Here is a 27,451-nt window from a genome sequence, read left to right as displayed (position 1 = left end):
GAGAGGGAGAGAGAGGCGGGGGAGAGGTTTCTTCCATAGACCTTGAAGCATAAGCATCTGTATCTGTAGTTCTCGGCCTCTATGCCAAGTCACTTTAAAGTCCAAGTCACTAATTCACTTCTAGTCTTGCCCATCCTATTCCTGCTGAAACAATAGCAAAAGGGAGAAAAGGATACGTTGAAAAAATGAGGAAAAGGCATGACTGAAGCCATGGTTAAGGGGAATTGATTTCCTTTTCAACTCATTGATTTCAAACTTGGCCACACATAAGAATAGGGTCTTCTTGCATAGTCACATATCAGGTTAGGATTAGGGATTCTCTTACTATCTACATGAAAGTGGGTAACCGACAGCACCAACAAGCGATTTGTAAATATTTGTTATTTATTTTTGAGATAATTGCATAGGTTTTTTTTCCCCTTTCCTCCCTCCAAAGCTACCCTCTGTACTCTTTTTCAAATTCATGATCTCTTTTTTTTCCACTGGTTGTATTTACATACATACATGAATCCACACTGAGCTAATAGCGGGAAATCAACATTAATTTCAGGGAAATAGAACACTATATTATAGGAAAGGAAATATAATCATAATACTTGAAGTGGCTTCCCCGTGAATGCGTGGGTATATAATGATATGGTGGCTACATATTGATTTAAAACAAAATAAGAAAGCACAATTAATATTAAATGTTAGAAGGTGAGTAAAGAAAACTTTATTATCTGTTGTAGAATATTAACACTTAAAATGTGACAGTTAAAATTGTAGAAGGTCCTAACGAAGATGAAGATGGTGTATCGTAATCAATTTTGTATGAAAATAAAATGACAACTATCATGAAAGCTCATATACAACTACAAAGCTAATTACCAGGAAAGCAGCCTCCGCTGGAGGCTTAGGAATAATATCCTACAAGTGGTTGTGTTATAAAGTGAGTAGGCACTTAGGCAAGAGAGAGGGGGTTTCTTTGTTCCAAGACCAGCACAGTCCTAGGTGCTGGGGAGCCAGATAAAGGTAGAATAGCATTGACTGTCAGCTGATGATGGCAGGAGAACCACATGGACCCTGGAGAGGCACGGCATGGCAAAGGGTGTGAGGAATGAGGTATTTAATCCTACGGTACTAAAAGTTCCTCACAAGCTTGCAGTAGGGAAATGTATGATGACATTTATATGGGGATATGCTTCCAGGCTAGATGAGTTGTGGAGAACATGTAATAGAAGTGCCAGAGATGGTGGGACATTGACGATGCTGTCAGCTTGCTTGGGTGACTAAAATGAGGACATTTAGGAGGCAAAGTCAAAAGGACCCTCAGTTTTCTGTGCACCACTCTGTAGAGTTCAGGTCCTGCTTTCACAAATGTTGCTTTTCCCCCTAGAGTTCAGCACTATCCCACCAATGGTTAAGTAAGTGTTAAATAACAAAGCATGTTGGCTTATGCATAAGAAAATACTGAAATTACTTTTCTAAGGTTTTGTTGGAAGGCAGCCAACATTTTGGTAAAGTTTAAACTTTGAGGAAAGATTACAGTTAAGTACATCAATGTTTTTCTTCTGTATTTAAAGGCAGAAATTGGTTATCTTGTGCTAGATAAAACGTAACTATTTGAAAACAAGGAATTGTGTCCAGAAGGCACGCTTTGCCATAGCAACCTTCACAGTGAACTAGAGAGCGCCTTGGAGCTTTGCAGAGGAGGTTTATTATTGGAGGCGCAGGCCGAGGGTGTCACGTTTTACTATCCGCTGATTTAGCAAGATAGCCAAGATCATGACTCGAGATGGGATTAGTCTAAGTTCTATCTTATTTTTATGCTTGCAGATATAATATGCTTACACTTTAGAAATCATTTTCAATTTTTAAATAGAGTAAAACAGACTGTTTGGCAAGCACATGCAGGGCTCAGAATAAAGCCGTTCTCCAGGGTTCTTCCACAGTTTTACAACTTTTTGTCTGAAGCAGACACAAATATTTTCTCCGAGATTGACAAATATGTTTCTCCTTAAGCTGAACCATTAAAATTTGAGGATTTAAATATGGTACAAATTGGAAGAACTGAATTAAAATACGAACGAGTGCATAATACTTATATCCACATTTATCTGCACTTTCTCTGTGGGATGTGAAGCCCTTGTTGCTTAAAGTCTAAAAATAACAAGAATTTTTTTCTCTTCAGTTTAAAATATGACAATCTTACACACACTCAAAACAAAAACAAAGAGAAAGGGAAATGGAGTCTTTCTGATTTAGTTTTTAAACTCAATATGTATTTTTATATAGCTAGATATTTGATCAGACTTACCCACAAGAGGAGGTGGAGCTAAGGGAGTGAACTGATCTCTTTCCCCTGTGGAAATACTTTAGCTTTGTCTCCTCCCCCCTCCCCCCAGCCCCATCCTGGAAACCCATCCAGGGCCTTAAGCTTTTCTGGAAACTGAGAATGATCCTGGGTCAAATCTATATTCTTTGTCAGAGTCTGGTGCTGTGGTTGGATAACAAAACTCCATTGTTATTCTCTCTTGGTATAAGCCTCACAGGTCTCAATGTTTAAACATAGTAGCAAAAAGCCCCGAAGAACATATTCTTTTTTTTGTTTTGTTTTGTTTTTTCGTTTTTTTGTTTTTTTGTTTTTCGAGACAGGGTTTCTCTGTGGCTTTGGAGCCTGTCCTGGAACTCGCTCTGTAGACCAGGCTGGTCTCGAACTCACAGAGATCCGCCTGCCTCTGCCTCCCGAGTGCTGGGATTAAAGGCGTGCGCCACCATCGCCCGGCGCGAAGAACATATTCTTAACATGAAACTTGCCTGTCTCTGTTAGCCCCCCTGGTTGTACAATGAAGAGGTTGTATAGCTGCTTTGTATCACTTTCAGGAATGAGATACTGAAATGGATGCTGTAGTCCAACCAGACATGATCTCTAAATACCTTACTTAGGATGGAAGTTGTCATACTTATTCAAGTCTGAGGAAGCAAAATTTTTTTTGCATTATACTTTGTCTTCAATGTAAAAAGAGGCTTAAATATTCATAGTACTTTGAATATTGGATGGCTTTCTTTTGTCTTCAGCTCCTAAGCTATTACCTAATTGATAGTCATCTATAGGCAGTGCCACCATTGGCCAAAAGAAACTTGATGAGTGTCCTTATCAACATGAACCAAATGACATCATCTGTTTCAAGATGAGTGAAAACTCAGTCTAAGATTTGTGGATTGTTCTTCTTCAGTTTTACCAGTAATTTGATTTTCCAGGCTTCCTCAGTCATGTAGTAGCTATGGGGTATCTGTGGAGTGCTAGCCAGTAAGCATATGCCCAAAGACAGGAACAGCGCTTGCTTTCCAATATGTCAGCATCCAGAAGGCTCTCAGAATGCAGTGTCAGAGTTCTTGTGCTAATTCTGGGGTGTGCGTATGGAAGAGGGGATATTTGGTTCAATCACAGAGAGAAGGCAAAAACACTTGGAGAAGAAGTAAGTGTCAATATTCAGAATATGATTTCATACAAGGGTGGATGAGTTAAAAGGAGTTGAAGCCACAGTACAGTGCAGACTATCAAAATTTTGTCACAGTACCTCCCACACGTGTGTATGCACACACAAACACACGCACGCGTGCATACACTGATGCATATATCTAACACAGTCTAACACATGATCTCTCAATAGTCACGTAACACATACCTCAATTCATTAATTTTGAATCTTTCATCCTTGAAGGAAATAATAAGCAACCCACATCACACATATGCCGCATAACATTTGTGTGATTACAGGTTTGCATAATTTCATAAAACTATGCAACATGGAATACAGAGCAGGGCTTAGGCGGCTCTAACAGGGTTATTTTTCCTGCTTCTCTGCACACCCTTCTGCGGCACATTATCATTCATTTGAATTTATAACTGACATTGACAAACAACGAAAGCACACTGATACTGCATATATTCATTTTTAACAGAAATATGCTGCACCATCTAACTTGAAAAACTTGGAAACGTCACTTTCGTTCTATGGAACATTAATTGAAAATAGAGTGTTATCCTAAATGAATCATTGGCATTGTTTCAGCATTATCTGAAAGGAGTAACTGACAGAAAGATACTAGGGAATTCACTTTCCAACAGCAACCAAGAATTTCTGGTTTGTGTGAAAAGGAGGCCGTAACCAGACTCACCACACAGAGATACCAGTTTTATAAAAATGGTCCCCAAGGGAGCCTAGGCAGTTTGGACGCTCACCTTACTAGACCTGGATGGAGGTGGGCGGTCCTTGGACTTCCCACAGGTCAGGGAACCCTGATAGCTTTATGGGCTGATGAGGGAGGGGGTCTTGATCAGGGGAGGGGGAGGGAAATGGGAGGCGGTGGAGGGGAGGAGGCAGAAATCCTTAATAAATAAATTAATTAAAAAAATAAAACTCAAAAAAAAGGTCCCCAAGGAATTTCATATCTGGTTAATTGTTTTTTGAAAAGCCTGACTTTTGAGAACTCATACACTCACATTTCATGCAAATGTAAAAGGCAAGTTCCAGCTCTATAAATAGCCACGACTTTGTAGCACTTTAATGACTAAACAGGAGAGTCTGCGAGATTCATTGCATTTAGCCCGTGGCTATGTTTCTACCATAAAATCTCCTCCGAGTTGGCTGTTATGTCAAACAAAGCGATTTCATTGTGGTCCTCCTTGGAGGACCGCCTGATACAGAAAGAAGTTGCCCTGCTGCTGTTTCCGTGAGGATGCTGTAGCAGCAGGACCTGGAGCAAAGGAACTGGTTGGGGACCAGTGCAGGGTGTGGCTGTCCGGGGCGACTCCTGTGGCAGAGCAGCATTTAGCCGAAAACCCACAGAGCGAGAACCAGCCACACGTGACAAATCTCCCTTTGCTATTGGATAGGATGCCCTGCTCGGCTTCTCGTGGCCAGAAGAAAAGAAGATTTCAGGTTAAGGCTATGTAACTCCATTCTGAGATAAAGCAGGATTTTCCTATGCTAATTCGTATTACTTTCCATAAGAAATGAGAAGGGAAGAAATCCTTTTATTAAAGGGATTTTTAGTAATATGCATGATCAGAACACTTCCTTTTCTCCTCTTTCTGTCTCAAATGCTGGTTTCATATCTGGTGGTTTGGTTTTATGGGTTTTTTTTTTTTTCAAAAAAAAAAAACCTGTAATGGAGTCTATGAACATCTACATAAAACAGTAGTTGGATGGCAACCTGCTCGCTGGCACGCTTGTATTTTCCGTGCGCTGTAATCCTGCTAAGTACCCACACAATGGTGTAACAGCTGGTGCAGGCTTCAGGAGGGGTGTTAGTGTGCGATGTTGGGATTTGAGATCCATGCAGAGAATGAGCTGGGTCAGCTTTGAATAACCCTAAGTACCCCTCAGACAGCTGGCCCAGTGTCTACACACCAGCCAGTCTTGGGAAAGAGAGTCTTCAGCTAGCATTAATTTTCTTCTCCAGCAGACGGCGAGGTAACAGGAGCCAGGTGGACTGTGCACCTTGGGACTTTCCCCTAATGATCCTCTGGAAGGCAGGTGCGTTGGCAGGGAGTTTAGGCTGCAGAAAACCCAACCAGTTTTAAAGAGTAAACCTTTGCTATCATGGGGCTTTTATAGGAGTGGGGTGTATTAGCATTAGATCATTACCAAGCATTTTGCTGACTACAGCAGAATTAATGGCCCCTTTATGGCTCACAGTTAATGACTGTCAAGAAACAAGTTGATATCTGTTCGAAATGTAATGCTAAATCAAAGTAGCCAGCTGCCAGATGCAACCAGCACACGCAGAGCCCTTCTTGTGTAATAACATTTGATGCTTCCCTCACACCCAGCAGCTTATTGGATCGCTGCTAAGGACCTAAATTGTCTTTCATGTGCTTGCTATACATTTATCAAGGCGAAAGCTAAGCAAGCGGTCCCTTTAAGAAAAGACCCTTATAGAAAGTTTGTTTCTTTCAACGTAAAAGTACACAAAAAAATGATTATTTATTCAGCATCTCATTTTAAGTAGTGGGCTTTTTTCTTTCTGTTTCAATGAATACTCACCAAAATGGTAACCTCATTTTCTCATTACTGAAGGTAGACACCTGATGTGAACGCATTCAGATCTCAGTCCCTTTTGTAGGCTACTAAATTGGCCATGTTTCTATTTACCATTTTCTTCTGTCTGAGAAAAAAGGAGAAAGTCTTCTAGTCAACCGCTGCTGGCTTCACTATATGCTTCCCCCTCTTTACACCTCCCTCCTCCAGGTCTGCTCCGCGGAGCCTTGCAGCCCCTCCAATCTCTTCCTTGGGTTCATTTAGCTGAAGACAGGCTAGTAAACCAGCCCTTTGCTTCCGCTCTCCCTTTCCATTACAGACTTCCTAAGAGACTGCCCTTCACCCGTGTCTCCGCCTCAAAATCACCTCTGTGGCCAGGGCAGTCCCCATTCTCCCTTGGGTTAAGTGGCATTGTCAGACTGACAGATGTGTTCCAACCCCGTACTCAGGCACCACTCTCCTGCCTGCCATCCTCAGCCTCCCTCTCCTGGTCCCTTACTTCTGAAACTTCAATTCTGTGGATTCACAGTTGTTTGTCCTTGTCTTCCTACTCATGACCCCTCTTCTCATTCAGTTCTGCATACATACACACATATGTGCACATATAGGTATATATGAAAGCTCATATAACATACAAACACATATACATATACCTACATACACATGTATGTACATACCATACACACGTACACAAATTCATATGCACAATATACTTACATGCATGTACACTCACATACATATATACACATACACATGTGTACGTACATTCATACACATGTGTACACACCACACAATGTACACAGACTCGTATACACACACTTCTTCCTTTCTTTGGATACAAAACTCCTATAGCTTTAAATAAAACTGGAGACCTTCAGATCTTTTACCTTTCTCCTCAGAATTTCAGCTCCATGATGGACATCTTTGTTTTCAGAGGTCACCTGATTTTACTATACCCAATTCAAATCTGTTTATATTTCTGTCCATAAGAGTTCTTTTCTTGCCTTCTTTATTTCTATTGAAGTCATAGCCGTTAACGAGACCCCATCACGTCCCAAGACCTTCCATCCTTCCTTCGCTTGCATTTCCTCTCCTATCCTGTGTTCCCTGTCTCCCTCTTTCCTTATTCACGACCACTTGCCGTCTATCGTGAGAGGTTAGTCATGGTCCATCATGAGCACTGTGGCTGCAGCCTTTCAGTGAACCCCAAGAAAGTGAAACTATAAGCTAACGAGGGACAATCCTACTGCAGAAACTTCAGCGGCTGTATTATCTACTGCAAGACACGTAAACACAGAGCTGCAGAAATACTTCCCCCATCTATGAGGCTCACTTGTCCTGATAGGCTACATGTGTCCCTAGACACTGGATTATGTGCTGTTCCTTTAACAGTCCCCAAAGTCTGTTGCTCCTGTCTTGAGGATTGCTTTTTTATTCTAACTACTCCATCTCTCCATATATATGTGTGTGTGTGTGTGTGTGTGTATGACTTTTTCATACAAAATAGCCAAAAATTGCAAACATTAAAATGCATATCACATATTTATGAGTAAACGTAGATGGAAGAGGCATCTCAGCCAGTTAATATCCCATAATAATGAGTATGCTGTATTTCTACTGAAAATAGTGTTTCAATGATTTATTTATTTAATTATTTAAAGACAGCAAAATACCCATGTGTTTCAATAAATACTTGTTGAATGAATAACTGAGTTTAACTAATTGTTTTTAATTAGTAGCTCTTGGGTCATTACTTTGGTATTTCCCAGAACTGACAAAGTTGTCTGTTTTTGTTTTAATTTGCAATTTTGTTCTCCCTGATTTGTGACCTATTTTATATGCTACACCTATGGACGCAGTGAGATGAGTCTGTCACTTAGGTGGAAACAGGAAATGAAACACAATATGCCTTATTTGCATATTGCCAATTAATATTACAAATGAGTACTATAGACTCTCACGGCATGACAAAATTATAAGAATACATTTTCAGTCAAATGAGCTCTGTATCCCAGGGACCACACAACTCATCCGGCCCATCAGTGAACTTTTTTAGTTATAATTAAAACACATTTCCGGCAGTAACCTTACTACTGGGCATAGTAGTGTCCCACAATATATAGCTAGACATATAATATCCACCTGCATGTCATTTTCTCCAGTGTGTATTTTGTGTGCATAAGAGCATTTTCTTTTGTCAACGTGACATCTAAGACATTTACAACATGGTGGGTGGTGCCTGTGCTTCGCACCTTCTCCCCCTCTCCCTTGCACGGATCCTGCTTTTATCAAGTTGTTATCGCGATTTCCTTTGTTCAACCATCCTCTTCTTTGGTGAAAAATTGGCATCATGGGCTCAAATATGGGTTTTTGGTTATGTGGTTTGGTTTCATCTAACTCAAGCAAACCTTTATGCTGCGTTATTATTTTCCTAAACTTCCTCTCACTCTGTGTAGCCCCATGCCTCTGACTGTCTGTACCCAATGTTGTATTCTTAGCAGACATACTGCTATGAATATTTTATACAACTTCTAAAATTAGTTCCATATTTCTGAGTCCCCCCAAACAGACAACTTCGTCTTCATTGCCCCAGTAGTTAAAAAATACTAGCAGGAATTTAATATCCTGCTTGTTGAAATTTTGAATAAGCTAGCCAATGAATCTCTTCCAAGCCATTCAGAAGATGATAAGGCCCTTGGAAGCTCCTGTAGGATGGCTTATATGAGAGACAATTACTTCAGGTAATCAATCCTATCGATAACACCAAGAGGAGCAAGGGCTATTAACTCCATCTCACAGGAAGTTAGGCATGGCTCTCTTGCTCGAATTGTGGGGCTGAATTCAAGCACAGGGCTCTTGCATTTTGCAGTCGGTGCTTTTTCCTCTGCTCCGATTGTGTTGGGAGGTTCATCAAGCTCTGAAAATGTATGATGGTGGTTAACATAAAAAGCTGTCCTTTCAGTTTCTGTTATATAAAAATAGACATTTGTCGCTTGATTAGCAGCCAGTGCAACCTACTTACCCTACGTTTGTTTGCTATGGTGTGGCCATGTTAACCCAGTTAGAATGTGCAACTCCTCTGAGAGCCTGGATTGCTGAGGTGAGCAAGACCTTTATTTTTTGCAGAGACTGGAGATCATTGGCTCTATGTGATCACAACGTGCCTGCACTTAGTCTGCTCGTATAAAACCATCCCTGCTCACATCAGCATCATTCACCTTTCTTCAGAAATCATTGCTTATGGGTATACAAACAAATGGTCTGACAGAAATGAGGGGGACTTGCGGGTAAACTTGGAAGTTTTCATACTCCCATTTCTAAATGCTCATAATCTCTAATGCTGCTGAGCCTCTTCAGACAAAATTGCTTCTGTCCCTCAATGTCACCGTGACCTGTCACTAAGTCACAATAAGCTGTTTGCTTCATACTAATTATAATTTGTTTAAATCTGTGTACTTTGAGTCTTAATTGTGATAAATTATATTGAAATAACAATTCTCAAATCCTTTTCAGTTTAATGCCGTAAAGGTACCCATCTCCTCATAAAGACTTGGATACAGGTCTATGACTGACTGACTGGTCAAAGATGACCTACGAAGATCTAGGCTGTTTGCACCATATGGCTCCATTACGCTGGCATTTTGTACTAGTACCCATGTTGTGAGTTGAAAGAAGTTGAGAGCAGGTTCTAGAGGTCAGACCTGACAGGAGTCTTGATCAGAACATCTACCCCTATTCTGTTAGCCAGAACAAACCATTTCATGGCATCTAAAGATGAAAAGAATTGGCAAACACAGTTGTCTAGTTCTATATAAATAAAAATAAGTTAATATACCACACAGACCCTGCCATGTAGGATAATTGTATGAACCAAAATTACATCTTCAGTGCATGATGAAAAGTATTTCCAGTAGTAGGATTTTTAAGTCAATTATGATGAAAATAAAATGAGATACAAATATTTATAACTACCATTCAAGTGATTACCTAGGTTAGTTTTAGTATATAAAAGATTAAGGTGCCTCAACTGAAAAATATAAATCAAAAGCCCTATAAATAAAGCCAACCCTCCTGTATGGATGGGAGGCATGCTGCTGGGAAGGCAGGCTAATGGTCAGACAGCAGTTGTCATGGACAAGTTGCCATGCTTGGGTGAAAGGGCAGCCCAAAACAGGAAGTGAGCGCTGCCCTGGCAAATGTTAACAGAAAGAATAAGAAAAAAAAGAAAAGAAAAGAATACGGAAAAAATAAAACAAAACTAAAGAAACCTAAATTCATTGTCCTCCGAAGGAATCTGATGACTTGGGGAAATAGACATTTTTTTAAGCTTTTATTTTTTTTATTGTTTTTATTGAGCTGTATATTTTCTTCCCGCTCTCCTTTTTTTCCCCCTCCCCTTCTACCCTCTCCCATGGTCCCCATGCTCCCAATTTACTCAGGAGATCTTGTCTTTTTCTATTTCCTATGTATATTAGATTCATGTATGTCTCTTTTAGGGTCCTCATTGTTGTCTAGGTCCTCTGGGATTGTGAACTGAAGACTGGGTTTCTTTGCTTTATGTCTAAAAGCCATTTATGATTGAGTAAATATGATATTTGTCTTTCTGGGTCTGAGTTACCTCACTCAATATGATGTTTTCTAGATCCAACCATTTGTCTGCAATTTTCAAAATGTCATTTTTTTCTGCTGTGTACTGCTCCATTGTGTAAATGTAGCACATTTTCCTTATCCATTCTTTGGTTGTGGAACATTTAGGTTGTTTCCCAAAGAATGCTGCTATGAACATAGTTGAGTATATGTCCTTGTGGTATGATTGAGCATCCTTTGGTTATATACCCGAAAGTGGTATTACTGGGTCTTGAGATAAGTTATTTCCTAATTTTCTGAGAAATCGTCATACTGATCACAAAGGGGCTGTACCAGTGTGCACTCCCACCAGCAATGCAGGAGTGTTCCCTCTACCCCATCCTCTCCAGCATAAGTTGTCATCAGTGATTTTGATCTTGGCCATTCTTTCAGGTGTAAAGTGGTATCTCAGAGTTGTTTTGATTTGCATTTCTCTCATGGCTAGGGATGTTGAACATTTTCTTAAGTGTCTTTCAGCCATTTTTGATTCCTCTGTTGAGAGTTCTCTGTTTAAATCTGTACCCCATTTTTATTGGATTATTTGTTCTTTAGATGACCAATTTCTTGAGTTCTTTGTATATTTTGGAGATCAGTCCCCTGTCTGATGTGAGGTTGGTGAAGATCTTTTTCCCATTCTGTAGGCTGCCATTTTGTCTTGTTGATGCTGCCTTTTGCTTTACAGAAGCTTTGCAGTTTCAGGAGGTCCCATTTATTAATTGTTTCTCTCAGTATCTGTGCTACTGAGGTTATATGTATACCCAATGTAAGTTGAAAATGCTTCCTGATGATGGGACATTCACTTCTGGATGAATACCTTGGCTTTGGATGCCTGAAGAAAGTATGGTGGGAAAGGAAGCTCAGCAAACACTAGGAGACTCAGAGCATCCTTGTCTGTCCAAGGCTGTGCTCTGTATATTCTCTGAGCCCTTCCCCACTCCCTCCTGGCTGCCCCAGCAGTAACTGCTTACATGAGAGAAATCCAGTTGCTTCCTAAAAAAAGATGACATTTTCAAAGTGTCCACACACATACCTGCTTACATTAGTATTTTCATGATAAAAATTATAAGCCGTAAAATGTTATTTAAAGTTTATTGAGTACTTACACAAATCAGGTACCATATATGTTCTGCAAACCTCTTTGGATTAAGTTCTGACATACCCAATTCACAGAGGAAAAACCAGAGACACTTCGGCATATTTCGGTATGCAACTTGTTCAAAAGCATATTGCGAGTGTTTTGTGTTTTGTTTTTATTTTGTGTATATGGGTGTTTTGTCTGTGTGAATATCTGTGTGCCACATGTATGCAGTGCTCACAGAAGTCAGAAAAAGGCACTGAATATTCTGAAACTTAAGTTACATTAGGTTGGGAGATTCTGGGTGAGTTGCCATGTGGGTGTTTGGAATAGAACTCAAATCCTCTGGAAGAGCAGTCTGTGTTCTTTACCCTCTGAGCCATATCTCCAGCCCCATACTGCATATGATTTTAAGGAAGGTTAAAGACTTTTGTCTAACACCAAAGTCTAAAGATAAAATAAACAAAATACTCATTCTGATGATCATGGTGTGGGACAAATGCTGAGCTAGAATGTGTGGGAAGCTGGACAGTTTTCTTTCGGAATCCACAGAAGCAGAGCAGCACTCATGTGCTGGTTCATGGTGAAAGCTGTTCTCCAAAATGGAACGCGGTCAGTCTGGGAACGCCAGGACCACAGCAGATGGGTGACTGCATAGGACCCTCCCGGTAGAGAAACTTCAAAACCCAAATATCTGAGTTGAAAAGGTCATCTCGTGGGTCTATATCCCTTTATCTGCCTCGTTTTTTCATCATCTACATTGACTTGATGTTGCCTGTGTACATAATCGGATAAGGGAACAAGAAGGCTCACCCTCATACTGCTCCTGTGTTCTGCCTGTGACTTTTCTGGTTCTTTTCTGAACATTCATAGAATTGCTGTCTTTTCATTTGTCTGATGTTCCCTTTCACCATCAAATCTACTGCATGAAGTCTGGACATTTGTAAGCCCTGAACACCATTATGATGACTGACTAGGTGAAATGAGAAGGGAGGCATGAGTACTATCAGTATCTGATGGTCAAGAAGCGTCTAGACTCAACTAAGGCCTGAAATGGAAAGGCACCTGGAGGAGAAGGCTCATAGGTGTTTGTTCACAGGCAGTAGAAAACAGGAAGGCAACAGTGTTTCCCGGACCTTCTTCTACCTCTAACTGCTGGGAAGAGAACAGGGCCTTAGTGGAAGGGATGGTGGCCTGCGCCTGAAAGAATGGCTTCTGAGGAGAACGAGGGGAAGAAGAGACTGAATGGTTCAGACCAGCAGTGACCGGTCCTTAGATGTAGAGCAGGAGGACGCAAGGCGGATGCTCAACCCTCAGGCTGCAATAGTCAGGCCACGTTTCCACAAAGAGCCAGTTATGCGGAAGACGGTTCCGAGTTTTGATAAAATCGACTTGAATGGGTTGTGTGCAGTCAGGGTAGATAGACCCACTAGTGAATGGGTCCATCTGAAGCTCAAGAGGAATTAAATCTGACATTTTTTTGTTTGATTTTTTTCACTATGTAGCCCTGGGTGTCCTGGAGCTCACTCTATAGACCAGGTTGGACTCTAACTCAGAGGGATCCACCTGCCTCTGCCTCCTGATTGCTGGGATGAAAAGTGTGCACCACCACACCTAGCTCTAAATCTGGAAATTTAAACCTGAGCTTCATCAGCAAACCTCCCACTTTCCCCCAAACCACCACATCTGCCTCCGTTACATGGTTACCTTTCACTATCCCTCAGTATAGACATGGAATATGGGGTCCCGAGTATTCCCTACCACTAAGTACTGAGAAGGGAAATACTATTCAGCTGCCGGCATATATTAAGTGCAGCAATATCCAATATGCAGCCGAGTGGAGTGAAGTTAGGAAATTGCTTAGGTTTTATTCAATCTATTTTATGCAGTCATGCTTGAGGATGCAACGTGGATCCTGGGAGTTAATTTTAGACTATACTTTTGGCCCTCAGGGAAATTTTCATATCTCAACATGCTACAAGCATCACCCGCGTTTTTTTTTTTTTTTTCTCCTAAGCATCTACGAATGTGCTAGAATGACAACTCTCTCTGAGGGACAAGCTGTCTAAGGTGCTGGTGAGCTAGTGCCAAGCTGACATGCTGAACGTGAGTCCTGCCTCCCCACTTACTAGCCATATGATCATATATTACTCCTGTCAAGAGGACTAACCATCTCGAAAGATGGACATGGGAAAATTGGTGATAGCCTGGAGTACTCAAATGAAAGAATTGGCAAGTATTAAATCAACATTAACCTGTGTTTTCTAACTGGTCTGTCCAGTCATCACTGCCTTGCTTTATGTACAGTATTCTTCAATAAAGAATGGTTGAAGGAAAGAGTTTGCTGAAACCCTTTTATGATGTGAAATCAGCGATGACACCACTCGCGATGAACTAATTCCCATATTGTTGCTAATGAGTATGGCAACGCCAAGACCACCACTCTGGCCTCTAACCAATATAGGTCAACTGAGATGGGCTAGACAGATACATAATATTTTCCTCAAAAAGTGCTGTTAGTCTAGCTGTTCCATGAGTATACAGCTTGCCTCACGCTGTCTTAGTTTCTAGTGCACTTGTGTTCACAATACTTGTTTATTATGCAGGAGGGGAACAAACACAGCATCAGAGCTGTTCTGTGAATGAAGACGGTACTTCCCATGCCACTGTTTGTTTTAAACAAAGAGCCAGTAAACAAGACATTGATGCATAAAGGACTCAGGAGCAAACAAGGTGGTAGAAATGATTATAACAGTTCAACAGATAAACGTCAAATAATGTGAGAGGAATCACAACGTCTCTTTATAATTAGAAAACATTACAGACATGTTTTTGAAGTCTGAGTTGGCTATCATAATTATCTTTATTCTATTTACTGCTGTGGTAAACAAAAGCAGTATGTTCTGGACACATTATGGGCCAGGTAAATCTAGTTCACATCAGTGCAACTTTATCTCTTTCAAAAGTCACATGGCAGATGTTACAGTTACACCCATTTTAAAATAAGAAATATTGGAAAAAACCATAGTAATTGTAACATATTAGTAATTCATTTCACATTGCATCAGTGACGGAGACAACAAGGCATATTGAGTCTAGAACCCACCCATCAACATGGAGAAAATCCTTCATAGTTCAGGAACTCATGTTCATGTCTGTCACCATATATGATCTTCACAATCTACTGCAAATTAAATATTATCTCAGAATGAGTAAATTGTGCAAAACCACAGAGGTAATAACTACAAGGTTCAGATGAGAGCCTTGGAGATTCTCTCTGCAGTCTCTCTAGTAATGAGCCCATTCTCAGAAATGTGGAGTTGGTGAGGCACCCTGGTGACAGCAGACTCCAGGGACGAATTGAATATGGCCAACAAATGAGTACAGTGTGGAAAGGTTCAGCGTGCTGATGTGTCAGGCTTTAGAGGAGCAAATGGAAGACAGTTATGAGAGCTGTCAATGCCACACTTTCCAAACTCACGATATTGGTCAATGCCCCATATTGTTCTGACCAACACTAGATTAGAGCCAGGAAAGGGCTCTGGAGTCTCCTGGAGTAGAGATATTTAGCACCAAATGATTTCCCCTGTAGTAAATATGGTACATCACATTTAGCTCTGAGATAGTTTAAAAGTAAAACACAATTCCCAAATCCTCCCATCCATATACCAGTATTATTCAGAAAGTAAGTATTCAGAAATATTGTGTTTAAGAAATCAGTCACTATCACATGGTTCAGAATGTTAATTTAAAGGTTGAGGAATTTTGTCATGTAAACACAGGCAACTTGTAAAACACATATGATCAGACCTTATTCATTTGTAGACCTATCACAGATAGTTTTAAGGGATCTAAAATTTATATTTATGGAATCAAATTAAATATTTTTTATGCTCATATTTCCCCAATTAATTAATGTTCTTAAAATAGTCCAATGGGGGATGCCACCACTAATTAGGCATTAGAATGCAAATCTAAATGTATGTCCCTTTGCTAGATCCAGAAATTTCCTCTTCAAATCATGTCTATTTATTTCTTATGCATTTATCGAAATCCCAGAGTGTAAAAGGTGCCATGCTAAGAAGTTTCAAGAGTTTAAAAAACAATCATATATTATTGCTGCCTTCATATGTGTTATAGTCCAAGAAGAGAGATAAAACATGAATACAGATGTGATGTGTGCTGTAGCATGTATGGCTATGGATAAAATATATGGAGAACTCAGAACTAAAGACATCACTGCTAGTTATTAGGTCCCAGGGGAGACTGAAATGGAACTTGCCTAGTGTTTCAGGAGTTTATTCCAAAGGACAAACAGACCCAGCTAGCATCTGGGACAAAGAGAAGGTGATACAGACTAGGCACCGAAGTGCAGCTTGACTGAGACCCAAAGGAAGAAGTGAGTTATTTCCAGGGTCCATCTGGATCAGCACTGAGCGCTTCCTGGATCTGGAGTCCTGCGCTAGAGCCAGCACAACCCAGGCATGTGTAGATAGTTGCAGAGCCTGGTGAGCATCTAGATGCAATGCCTGAACCCAGCCTAGTGTAGCGTTAGCTAATTACATTCAACCCTGATCTGTGAAAAAAAAAAAAAAACATTCCAATAGTCTAATAGAGAAGGTGTATATTTTTAAACCATGGACTACCTCTCCTATTCTAGGATAAATCTTAGCATTATTCTCTCCCTCGTTTTTTTTTTTTAAATTTTTTTAATGGCAAGACTTTGAGTTTTAGCTTCCACTTCCTTGATCACCAGGAAAGGACAATCAGTAGAGCTCTTACTTCCTATAAAAGAGAGAGAGAGCTCAGCAGCTAGTTATTGAACTCAACCTCAGAATTTGCAACTGGAGAAAGGAATATGGATTTCTTTCCTCAAGTTGACCCTGAGCAAGACGATCTCTCTGAGCTCTGGGTTCTGTGTGTCTGCGGCTGAGTATAAGATATGTGAACTACATCTGTTTATAAAGCATCACCGGAAAGGATGAAGGCTAGAATACAGAAGCACAGCTTGCGTGTTAATGTATTGGAAGGCTTGCATTTGGTGATGATCAGTACAGGGACCACATCGGCAAGGAAAATGTGCTTCAACGTAAAGGTAGCCGCTGGATGATCCACTGCCCATGGTAGCTTTGAGAGGCTCAGAACGTTGCTGATGCGGGACAGTCCCCTTTAGTCATTACTTCTCTTAGTAAGGACTGAAAATGGGTGCAGTTCCCCCTCTTTGTCCTTAGATGGTACATTCTGAGACCCATCCAGGGTACCTAAAACTGCCATTGGTACACATATGTACACACTATGTTTCTGACTCTACGCACACTATGAAATAGTTTAATGTAGGATTTGGACATGGTCATAATTATAAAGTGGAACAGTTCTATGCTCTAAGAAAAGCTTTATGAATGCTCTCTCTCTCTCTCTCTTGGAATATCTTTACACTTCATCTTTGCCTCTGAGCATGTACAGCTTCCCTTTGGCATATCTAAATTGCCAGCCTCACGCACGTTGGGCCTTGGGGATGGTTTTAAGTAGACGAAAGGCAGCTTTAACACAAGTGACATGGTGCTTCACAACTGGTCTGACAGGGAGACAGAGACTCTGTGACAAATAGGCCTGCAGGCACATGAGCCAAAGCCAGTTCATTTCCCTGAGCCCAACAGAAGGAGAGAGCAAGGATCTTCACTACGTCATCCATGACTCTTTATTTCCGGGGCTTAATCCTTATATTTTGGGTTTATAGTTAATCCAAAGCAACCAAACCAAAGAAGGCAGAACCAATGACATCAAAAGGAGTTATAAGGATACTGAGTGGCATGACACAGATTGTTGGTGAGTTAATTTTCAATGGATCTTACTATAAAATACAACAAAAATAAAGAGACCATCTATAGCCAAAGTCTATCTGGTGACTAATTGATTAAAAAAAAGCCACCACTGAGATCAGAAGTTCTGACTTTTCTTAGCCATGTTGTAACTGTCTGGTGTCCCTGCCTAGTTCTTTGTGCTTTCCTTAAGAATGACTACCACCGTGACTTGTGGCACTCAGTTTCATGGTTTTGGTAATTCTGTCAAGTAAGTCATGGACATATTTAAAAATAGACTATAACAATCCATTGAAGTCTCTTTTAAAGTATAGACAGCCTCCCCTCTCTCTCTCCCTCCCTCCCTCCCCTTCCCTTTTTCTCCCCTCCCTCCCCCTCTCTCCTCTTTCATGTTCATCTATACAATACAATCTACAGTGTCAATGTCAGAATAGCTTGCTCATGGCATTGTTTAATGCTCTGTCGTCTTCACTTACTACAATCTGTTTGCCTTTGGAAAGCCTTCGAATGGCAGCAACATTTTCTCCTATCAGGTGACACAAAATAACCATTTATCTCTGATATGTGTGAGAGTAGGTATCATATCGGCGGGCAGTAATTCACAGTACCTAGACTACTGGCATAGGCACACTCTATACCCCATTTTCACTTATTAGCTAGTGTATTTCTATAAAGATAAAGATAAATACCTCCCAGCAATCCCATTTTCCATTTATTATTTCTTTATTCTTCCATATATTTTGAGACAGGGTTTCTCTATGTAAACAGCCCTGGCTTACTAGAACTCACTTTGTAGAACAGGCTGGCCTCAAAATCACAGAGATCCCCCTGCCTTTGCCTCTGCTGGGATTAAAGGCGTGCACCACCCACGCCTGGCCCTCTCAACTACTCTTTAGCTATTCAGGGCTACAAGGATGAACTTGAAGATTGTTGATTCCTACATTCGCTACCTGCTTAACCTTTGATATTTAAATTAGATCTTGATGAACACATGTCCTATTTAGAAGGATGTGTGTGGAGGGCAGTAATTACAAATGAAAGACAACGGAAAGAAGTAAGTATGTATCGAAATGCACCGTTTCCAAATATATATTCTCACACATTGCATAGATTCTCTGCTGGAAACAAACAGGAAGGTGCTCCTCATAAACATCCCAAACATTTATTACTAATCTACTCACGTTTTGCAAATATTCAGATTAATGTCATTTTTTTCCATTTTCAACTTCATGTAATTTTCCAATACAAGATAGGCTGCCTAGTTGCTAGAAAATCTGACCCTCATATTCCAGTGAAATTTTGAATATTCTGGGATTATGGGTCCTTTGTTCAAAACACCCTTTAATTCTTTGGGATGAGCCCATTAGCAGCAGAAATTGGAATCTTTCCAGGGTAGATGGGCCAAGGGCAGCATTTGATAAATGACTGGAGAAGCCACACTTGCTTCCTCAGATGGAAACAAAAGAACAGAGGGCCTAGTAATGAATAAACACAACAGCCAAGAGCAGCTGCAGAGCTGGACAAGCAGCCGCAATTCAAATCGCTTACTTCTACTTCGCTAAGATAGTCACTTTTTGATAACTGAAAAAAATTATTTTTAAAGATTTGTTTATTTTTTATTATAAGTCAACTTTAAGATACAGTAAGAGCCCCAAATGAGTAGCAGTAACCTAGACAGGTGTATCCCCAGCTTCCAAAACCGTCCACAAAATAGTTTAGTGAGTCATGACAGCAAACACTCAGAAATAAATGAATGAGCCATCCTTGCCTTATTGTACTCTTATTCCTTGACCTGGATATTTAAGTGCAGAACATCAATATCCATGAATCCATGTCTCACTTACATTCAGTTTAGAAACTTCCAAATGCAATCAGGGTGTGCTTGGAAGAGGCGAGCTCCACATCTTCACACCCAATAACATCAAAGGTATTGCATCTTCAACACTTCGACAATATTTGCTTCTGTTTGTGGCCCCCATTGATCTCCGTAGAGTTCCCTGTGACTGCCTCTTTGAAGACACTTGTTCCATAAAGAAATCAAGACTTAATTAATATCTCCTACAAGTGGTTTCTAATTTGCAGCATCCTGGTGATCTTCACTCACGCGAGCACCCCCAATTATCATACCACTTTCAGGAAGGTCCCAGGTCTTGGCTCCCATCCAGGCTGTTAGGTGAAATTAGGCCCAGATAATCAGATTATGACCTCCCCAAGGAAATGGTCAACAATGATTGCTCATCTCAGGCTACTGGCCGGGTTGAGGTGTTGCTAGTCACAAAGTGAATTTGTTAAAAATTAGTTCTATTGGATTCATTTTCTTTTATCTATTCTAAAAAAAAAAATTGACAAAGCACTTTTAGGAAATTAGATGCCAAAAAGTATCTATAGAGAAATGTTAGTCAATTAAACATCTTCAAAATTCACCATGTCTTCTAGCCAGATTCATGAGTATATATAAGTTTATGCATAAGTATATAAGTATGTGTTTTTTGTTTTTGTTTTTGTTTTGCTTTCAAATTGACGTGCTGTCCTGTCCAGTTTAAAATGTACTGGGAGAAGAACATACTTTTTAATTGGCAGAGGTTTTAGACACGCCAGTGTTGGAACAAAAAGAAATGACTTTTGCTAATCTGCTTTGGCTGTTTGTAGTTTATCTTTAAAGGAGCCAAACTACTATCCTGCAACCCAAAGTAACTATTTGTGAGTGTAAAATTAAATGGATTAATTCTATTATTCACAGATCTGAGATTCATCTTTAAGTCTGTGTTCACCTTTGCATCTTATGAATTCCAAATATAGAATCACAAATGGAATTATTGTGCATTATATCAGAATGTAAATATCACCAATGTCAGCATCCTGAAATGTTATATATGACTTTAATAAAATTAGCATAAATACTATACATGTTGGTAATTTATCCGAGGAAGTGCATTGTATTTATCTAATTTTTAAATATAGATCTACATGCATTATGGTGCTTCAGATGTCTGTTTAATGGACATGCCCTTATTATCTAATTAAAATATTTATTATTTGTCATCTGCTCACATTTGCTTAAATGTTCTTTATTTGCAGTAGGAGACTGTCTCACATTTTCTCTGGGTGCTGGTCTTTATGAATAATCCTCTCAGTCCTATCTATATGGTCAAAATGAAAGCTGGAAGACCCCCCCCCACACACACACACATGCATTCTCAACCTTTCCCAAAACAACTCCATAATTTTCATTTGTTTCTGGGTCTGTTTTCTAAATTTAAATAATTTCTCTTCTTTATCTTCCCTATATTAACTAACGTTGAAAATATTTCTTTGTTGCAATACATGGAGTTGCAAACTAAGTAATTTCTGTTTCTCCATTTTTATGACCATATTAGAAGCTTATATCAAAGGAGGAATTAAATGTATGATCTTTTTAAATGCCCCATGTTCAACCCCTCTATCCTTAATAAACAGAGATGGTATTGACACAAGTGAATTTTGTTTAACCACACTACATTTGCTTCTTAATTAGTGAATATTCATCTGTCATCAGCAGCAGCTATGACACCCCACCCTGCTAACATGTTCTGTCATAAATAATCAATGAGGCACTATTAATATTCATGAGCTGGAATCTGTGTAGTCATGTGCACTGATGCGGAGACAGGGGGAGTGTTGCCATGAACTGACTGGAAACTCTGTGTGTATCGCTGAGTGCAAGATACTTCGGGAAGGCAGAGAGCATGCACTCGCGGCTTCTGCTCTCAGCTCACAGCGGTTCGTCTGTTTCTGGACCGAAGTGACTGATGATAAACAGTACTCAAGTCTGGAGGGTGATTCCCTTTCAGTTCACTTGCCTTGCCGTTCTGGGGAAGCTCGAAGATTTGTGCTCTCTCCCTGCTTCCTAGAATGGGCTGCAATTTGTGCACTTTTCAGAAAAGAGAGGAACACTACAAACTCCTGTACGAAGTTTCCCAGGTGAGTGCAGCTCTGCAGGCGGCAACTGAAGCAGCCAGGCTTTGTGTTCATCTGAGCAAAGGGAAATGATGTCTGGCTGGCTTGATTTTTTTTTTTGTCTTTCAAGTGCGTTTCGGAGTCGAGGGCAGACTCGCTGTTTGGGGGTTTTTATTTGAGGTTTGGGTGGCAGTTCTCGGTTTCCTTGCCACTCCCCCTTCAGATGACTTCCTGTGGGAGTCTTTTAACATTTTGGGTATCTGCTGCCAAGATGTCTGTCAAGTCAGAGGAACAGCTTTGGGGTCGCTGACTGTAATCTTTTGAGAGAACTCTTTGGTTTTGAGATCATGTTGACATTTGAAAATCAATTGTATCATTGTCTGCATAAGTACTGGGAGTTAATAGGTCTGTGGTCTCAGTGATTTTGAATAGACAGGAAAAGTTTCTTGCCAAATCTGGTTAGCCAGAGGAAATTATCTGGTTAATGAGACATTTTTTTTTTTTGTTTTGGTTTAAGACTTGGTATTTTTGTATAAACGAAACCACATGACATGTCTTAAGAAAGATAACAAGGAATTTTTTTTATCCTCTATTCTTGCATCTTTGCACTATTTTCTGTGTGTTTAGCACTATAAATTAATTGCAAGGGCTTGTTACCGGGTGCATGTGTTGACTCAGGAAAAAAAAATCTTAGAAATTTAAGCATCTCTTCAGTGCATATCTGAGGGCTTTTCTGGCTAAAACATAAGGAAACTGGACAGCTTCTATATTGTTAATGTAACTCTATTCGTTGACTATTTTATTAAGTGGCGTTCACATGCAAATGTCTCATCTGGCAAAATAAAGTTTATTTTCTAGCCCAGGACCACTTCTGTCTTTAGACAGTATTGCTGCTGAAAAGGCAATGTTTGGGACGTTGGTGGTCTATGGCCCAGCAGTAGCCAAGTGCCCACTGCCTGCTGGCTCCCTCTGAGTCCCCCAGACGTGATTCATTTCACAGTGGGCTAATTACAAAGTGGATTTGCTACCCATGAAACGGCCTCCTCAGTTGCAATGTTAATGCACATTTTCATGGTAATGTGATCAGAGGCTCATTAGGCACTTTCCAAAATGATCCTCTGCATTAATTAAATATAAAAAAATGATTCCTTTATCACCAGAGAGAGGAAAAAGAAGATTAACATTGTTAATTACACCGGGGGGCAATACCTTTGGCTTTCCTTTAGAAAAGAAAACCTATAAACTTGCAAGTGGGGGCTAAAGGAAAGCAGGCTCCAGGATGCTTGCCTTTGATGCTTGAAAACAGTCTTTAGGTGGAGCACTCTCCTTTAGTTTGCTTCTTTGAGTTGGACTTCCCGCGTTGGTTTTCTGTGGTCCAGGAGCAGGGAAGGGGGCTCATCTTTCTGTTGGTGGTGGTTTTCACAACTCAATTCCAAAACATATAGAAGCATAGTGCGGGGGTGGTGGTAACTCACACCCCCAATTATGCCTGGCATATGAGGTTTATATCCTCGAAGGGCAGGGTTCCTGCATCCAGCAGGCAGTCCCTTTCTCTGAAGCAGGAGCCTTTGTTATGGATTTTGAGTCTGCTTCTCTGGGAGTTTTACCTTCAAGTGCTTCCCAAACCTTGAGCAAACAGCTAAGCTAAGCCTCGTTCCTTATTGCCTCTGTCTGTACTTCTCCGTCCATTTATTTTATTCTCTCTACTCCCAAGCTGTAGTACTTACGGTCTTTAATAAAAGGGTGAAATGAAGGATTAGCTTCCATTTAACTGGCTTTCGCCAGATAAGTTAAAACCTCTGCTTAAAGGTCTTGCCTGCGTTTTCCAAGAGGGGTCTTCCTGCAGCGCATCCCCAGCTTTGCCGCCTCTTTCTATTGAGTTAATGGACAGATAAGATATCAAAGGAAAGCAGTGATAAGCTCATATAATATACGGATGGGCTGCGAACTACCTCCTGTTTTTATTGCGAGAAAAGGCAGCTTAGAACACACATGAAAGTCTGCAGGGTTTTGCCCAGGTGTTTGGGAGGGCACATAGCTGCCCCCCCCCCAGAGACAATACAGTTCACAGAACCTCCCTGAGAGTGGAGTCCAGTTTCTAGCAACTGCATTGAAATGAAGCATGAACCCCCGACTGCCCCCAAACTCTATGTTTGTATTCCTGCCATTCCCATCTCACCTGCATCTTTGTTTCTTTGGAATTTTGAAGAGCTGAGGAAAATTCTGGCTTACGTGGGGGCGGGGAGGGCAGGGTGTGATGATTCAAAATTAGCAGTGAATACCTAATGTGTTCCCACCAGCAAGATGCATGCTTCTTTATGATAGGATCATTACGGTTTTGAACTTTTCACATTTCCTCTCTGGATTTAGTGAGCTGATAAGCAGACCGAATAGAACAGGGTTATGATTGCAGGAAAAGAGGTAGTGTGTTCGTTGAGGAGCCTAGCTGAAGCAGCCTGGGTTACATAGTCGGGTGGCAGATGATGTCTTTTATATTTGGGTGATTTTTTTTTTATCTTTGCTCTTACAAAAAGAGCCAAGACTTTCAGTTGGCAGAAGAGATGGAATGCCACCTCAAGAAAATTATTTTCAGCTGGGGTTGGGTGGGTTAGGGTCTTGTATGAAGCCACCATAGTGACTGAAGACAGATAAGGTGACCTTCCCACTAAACAGTGTCATTTACCTCTCATCTGCTAACTTTTACATGTGCCGGGGCACGACTGTTTTCCTACAGTGATTTGTTTTATGCAAAGTGGGTTATTCATTAACCTCTTAAGAATTAGTAAGTGGGTGCTTCGAACAACGACCTTCTATTGACAAAAGCCGAATTGCCCATTTTATATTAATGTGATTAAATGACCACCTGCACCATGCCAGTGCTGGCTGAAGCTGGTCAGGCATTTCTGTCCCTGTTAGCACCTGTTCTCTTGAGTGACAGCCAACACTGGTGCTTAATCTAATGGATTCTTAGCCTTGTTGTTCATATAAACTAAGTGTAACTTTCTGATTGACTGAATGATAAAAGTATCAGTGGCATGCCTAGTAGCATTGAGCAAAGTGGAGTAAATGTTTAAAAGACCACGTTCTTGCCACAAAAGGTGTTTGTGAAAGATGCCATTTAATGTTGATAAGGGAACTATGCAAAGCTCTGTTCTTACTTGTCAAATGAGAGAAAAGGACTTGCCTTCAACCTCAGGAAGCCAGAAGGTGGTGTGGGTCTCTGTGCAGAGTCAGGGTCGTGACCCTGCTCTCTTTTGAAGGGATATTTTTTTTTTATATAAGACTGGGTATTTTATTTATTTGAATAACTGGGCACAGCAAAGAGGTCTCTCTCCTCACCTGCTTGCATCCATGTATCTGCCACATGAACTGGACATAGCCTGAACAGAGAGCAACACAAACACCACTGGGCATGGCGACTGATGCCTATCATTCAAGTGTTTTGGAGGCTGAAGCACAAGGGTTGCTGTGAGTTTGAGGATTTTTGGGACTACAGTGTAGTAGCCTGACTCAAAAACAAAATTAAAACCTAACCCAAATGATCACTTCCTGTGTTTGAAGCACAGTCCTGGGCACTCTCTCCAGAACCGGTAGCCCTTTCCCATCTTTTAAGAACTTTGTTTGTTTGTTTGTTGTGTGTTCATGTCTGTCTGCCTGTCTGTGTTTATGGTCAGGTGGGTTTGGACTAGGCCATATGTAGTGGTCAGGGGACATCTTGGAGTTGGTCGTTCCTTCTACCACGTGTTTTCTTGGGATCCAACTCGGGCCACCAGGCATGGCAACAAGTACTGAACTGTCTCTCCGGCCCCGTTGCCCATAGGTTTTAGTATTAATATGATACCATCTTTTCTAGCCTACAGTGTTTCTCGAATCCATATAGTTTCGTTCCTAGTTACCTTTCTCTGGGACCTGTCGGGGAACCTTGAGATACCTCTTTTTGTCTCACAATATGCAAGCCCAAGTGGGGACTTCTTACCAGCTCTCATGGCATTTCCAAACCCTAGTCTCATTGCTTTCAGAACCACTAGCTGGAAAGAGCTATCAATGTGCTTATTCACACAGTGGCCTTGCAGAAGATTATACTTCTTTGTCATTCTGGATCCCTTCTCCTCACCATACCTCTTATTTATTCTCTCTGCCATTGCTCTAAGAATGTCGACTTTAGGATCAATTAGTTGGCTGCCCCCCTCAAGTTGCAGGGAACATGTTGGCTCAAGATACCGCAAGACCAAGTTCTCCATTCAAAGGAGTTTTATTTGCCCCACAGGGACAGAGGGCAGGGAAAAAGAGACAAAGATAAAAGACAGCAGACAAGGGAAAGAAGGTAGGAACAAGGGAAACGGGGCAGGGTTATTTTTCCTGGAGGGACAAAGCACTGACTCTAGATAGAGAAGAGACAGACAGACAGACATGGCACACAGGAAAATGGCAGTTTATAAAGGTACAAGGGGAAACCCCATGTTAGGATGAGGTGTTTAGTTTTAATTGGGCAGATTAAGGGGGCTTTTGATTGCTGGACTTCAATACTTTGATAGCTGGAACTTGGTATTCAGTAGCAGGAGGAGGGATTGGCCAAATAAGGGAATAGACATTGGTGGCTAGCTTTAGGGATGCAATGATTTTAGCATGGCAGAGGGAATTGGGAAGAAAGGCAAGAGCTCTCAGAGCCACGTGCTCAAGTGGGCTAGTGTCCCTTCAGGGTTCTCAGGGTCCTTGTAGATGCTGTGTACCATTAGAACCCCTTCTCTGTGTCTGCTGGTAGCATGGTCACCTTTCTATGGAAGTGGAAGCCCACAGAAGGCAGGTCAGGCTCCTGTCTTCTTATGAGCTAGGATGCCTTGCTAACCCGCAGCCTTAGAATCAAACTGCCCCATTCACAGCCACATACCCGGAAGCTGCGTAGACCAAGGGCAGCCACCAAGAACAAGAGATTGGAGGTTCATTTAATATATTTTTCAGAGTCACAAATGTAGTCTAGAAAACAGATCATTAGTAATGGGATTGCAGTAGAAAGAGATACATGGTGCTTTGCTTAGACTGAGGAGCCTAAGGCATAGTGTTAACTATAAAACTCCAGCCACACGCAAGAATCAGGGACTTCGAAGAAATCAAATAGGTGGGTTTTATGGAAAGAGAAGCCCAAAGAATAAGTACTTCTTTGTCAAAGTGATCTCATTTTGCTGCTTCTGATACATCCCTGTAGTAAACCTCCATTTTATTTACATGAAGAATAAGTGATGACAGATTCAACTAATGTCTCACTTTGTTCATTGTCCAACAGGAGACAGGACTCTGCCCATGCTATTCAATTCAATAAGCTTTCTGCAAACAGTGTCTTCTTAAATATATGTCAAGTCCTAGCCTTTGTGAATGGGAATACAAGAAAAGTTTCAACAGTTTTTACTTTTGAGAAATAGACAGACTGACAGCAGAGGGGAGACACATAAGCGTAGTGTTTGATAACGCTTTGAGTGAAGCATGAAACCAACAGATTCGTTGATGGGTGGCTAGAGGGGTGCAAAGGTGTCAGGATGGCAGATGGGGAACAGGGGGACACAGAGGAAAACTGAAAATGGACTAATAGAAGAACTCCTCAGAGATGACAAACAGGCAGTGGCTTGTGAAGCATCTGGTATAGGAGAACTCTAAGCAAGTGTTTAAAAACTTAAAGAGGCAGGAGGACTCAAGACATGGCTTGAGAGTAGGTGAGACCAAACTGTATTCTTTGTCTCCTACTTTTCCTCTTCCTCCTGCTCTTCTCTTTCTTCTTCTTCTTCTTCTTCTTCTTCTTCTTCTTCTTCTTCTTCTTCTTCTTCTTCTTCTTCTTCTTCTTCTTCTCCTTCTCCTTCTCCTTCTCCTTCTCCTCCTCCTTCTCCTCCTCCTCCCTTTTCTTCTTCTCCTCCTCCTTCTCTTCCTCTTCCTCCTCCCCTTCTTCTCCTTCTCCTTTTTCTCCTTCTCCTCCTCCT

The 27,451-nt window shown here is 40.9% G+C and overlaps 1 protein-coding gene across 2 annotated transcripts in view; it reads left to right on the top strand.

Annotated features, from left to right (window-relative positions):
- Nucleotides 1–27,451, top strand: part of Pdzrn4 (PDZ domain containing ring finger 4) — a 362,347-nt gene that overhangs the window by 169,911 nt on the left and 164,985 nt on the right. Inside the window, exon 1 of one of the 2 annotated variants that reach the window (XM_026782810.1) lies at nt 21,274–21,509. The exons of the other annotated variant lie outside the window; for it this stretch is intronic. Coding sequence (XP_026638611.1) covers nt 21,441–21,509 — 69 coding nt within the window. The 5' untranslated portion in view covers nt 21,274–21,440. Of the gene's footprint in view, nt 1–21,273; nt 21,510–27,451 lie in introns of those variants that run through there. 2 annotated transcript variants of the gene reach the window in all.

Source organism: Microtus ochrogaster, chromosome 15 (genome assembly GCF_000317375.1).
Source record: "Microtus ochrogaster isolate Prairie Vole_2 chromosome 15, MicOch1.0, whole genome shotgun sequence".
NCBI lineage: Eukaryota > Metazoa > Chordata > Mammalia > Rodentia > Cricetidae > Microtus > Microtus ochrogaster.
The sequence above is the reverse complement of the archived record's forward strand: the minus strand, read 5'-3'. Positions and strand labels throughout refer to the sequence as shown.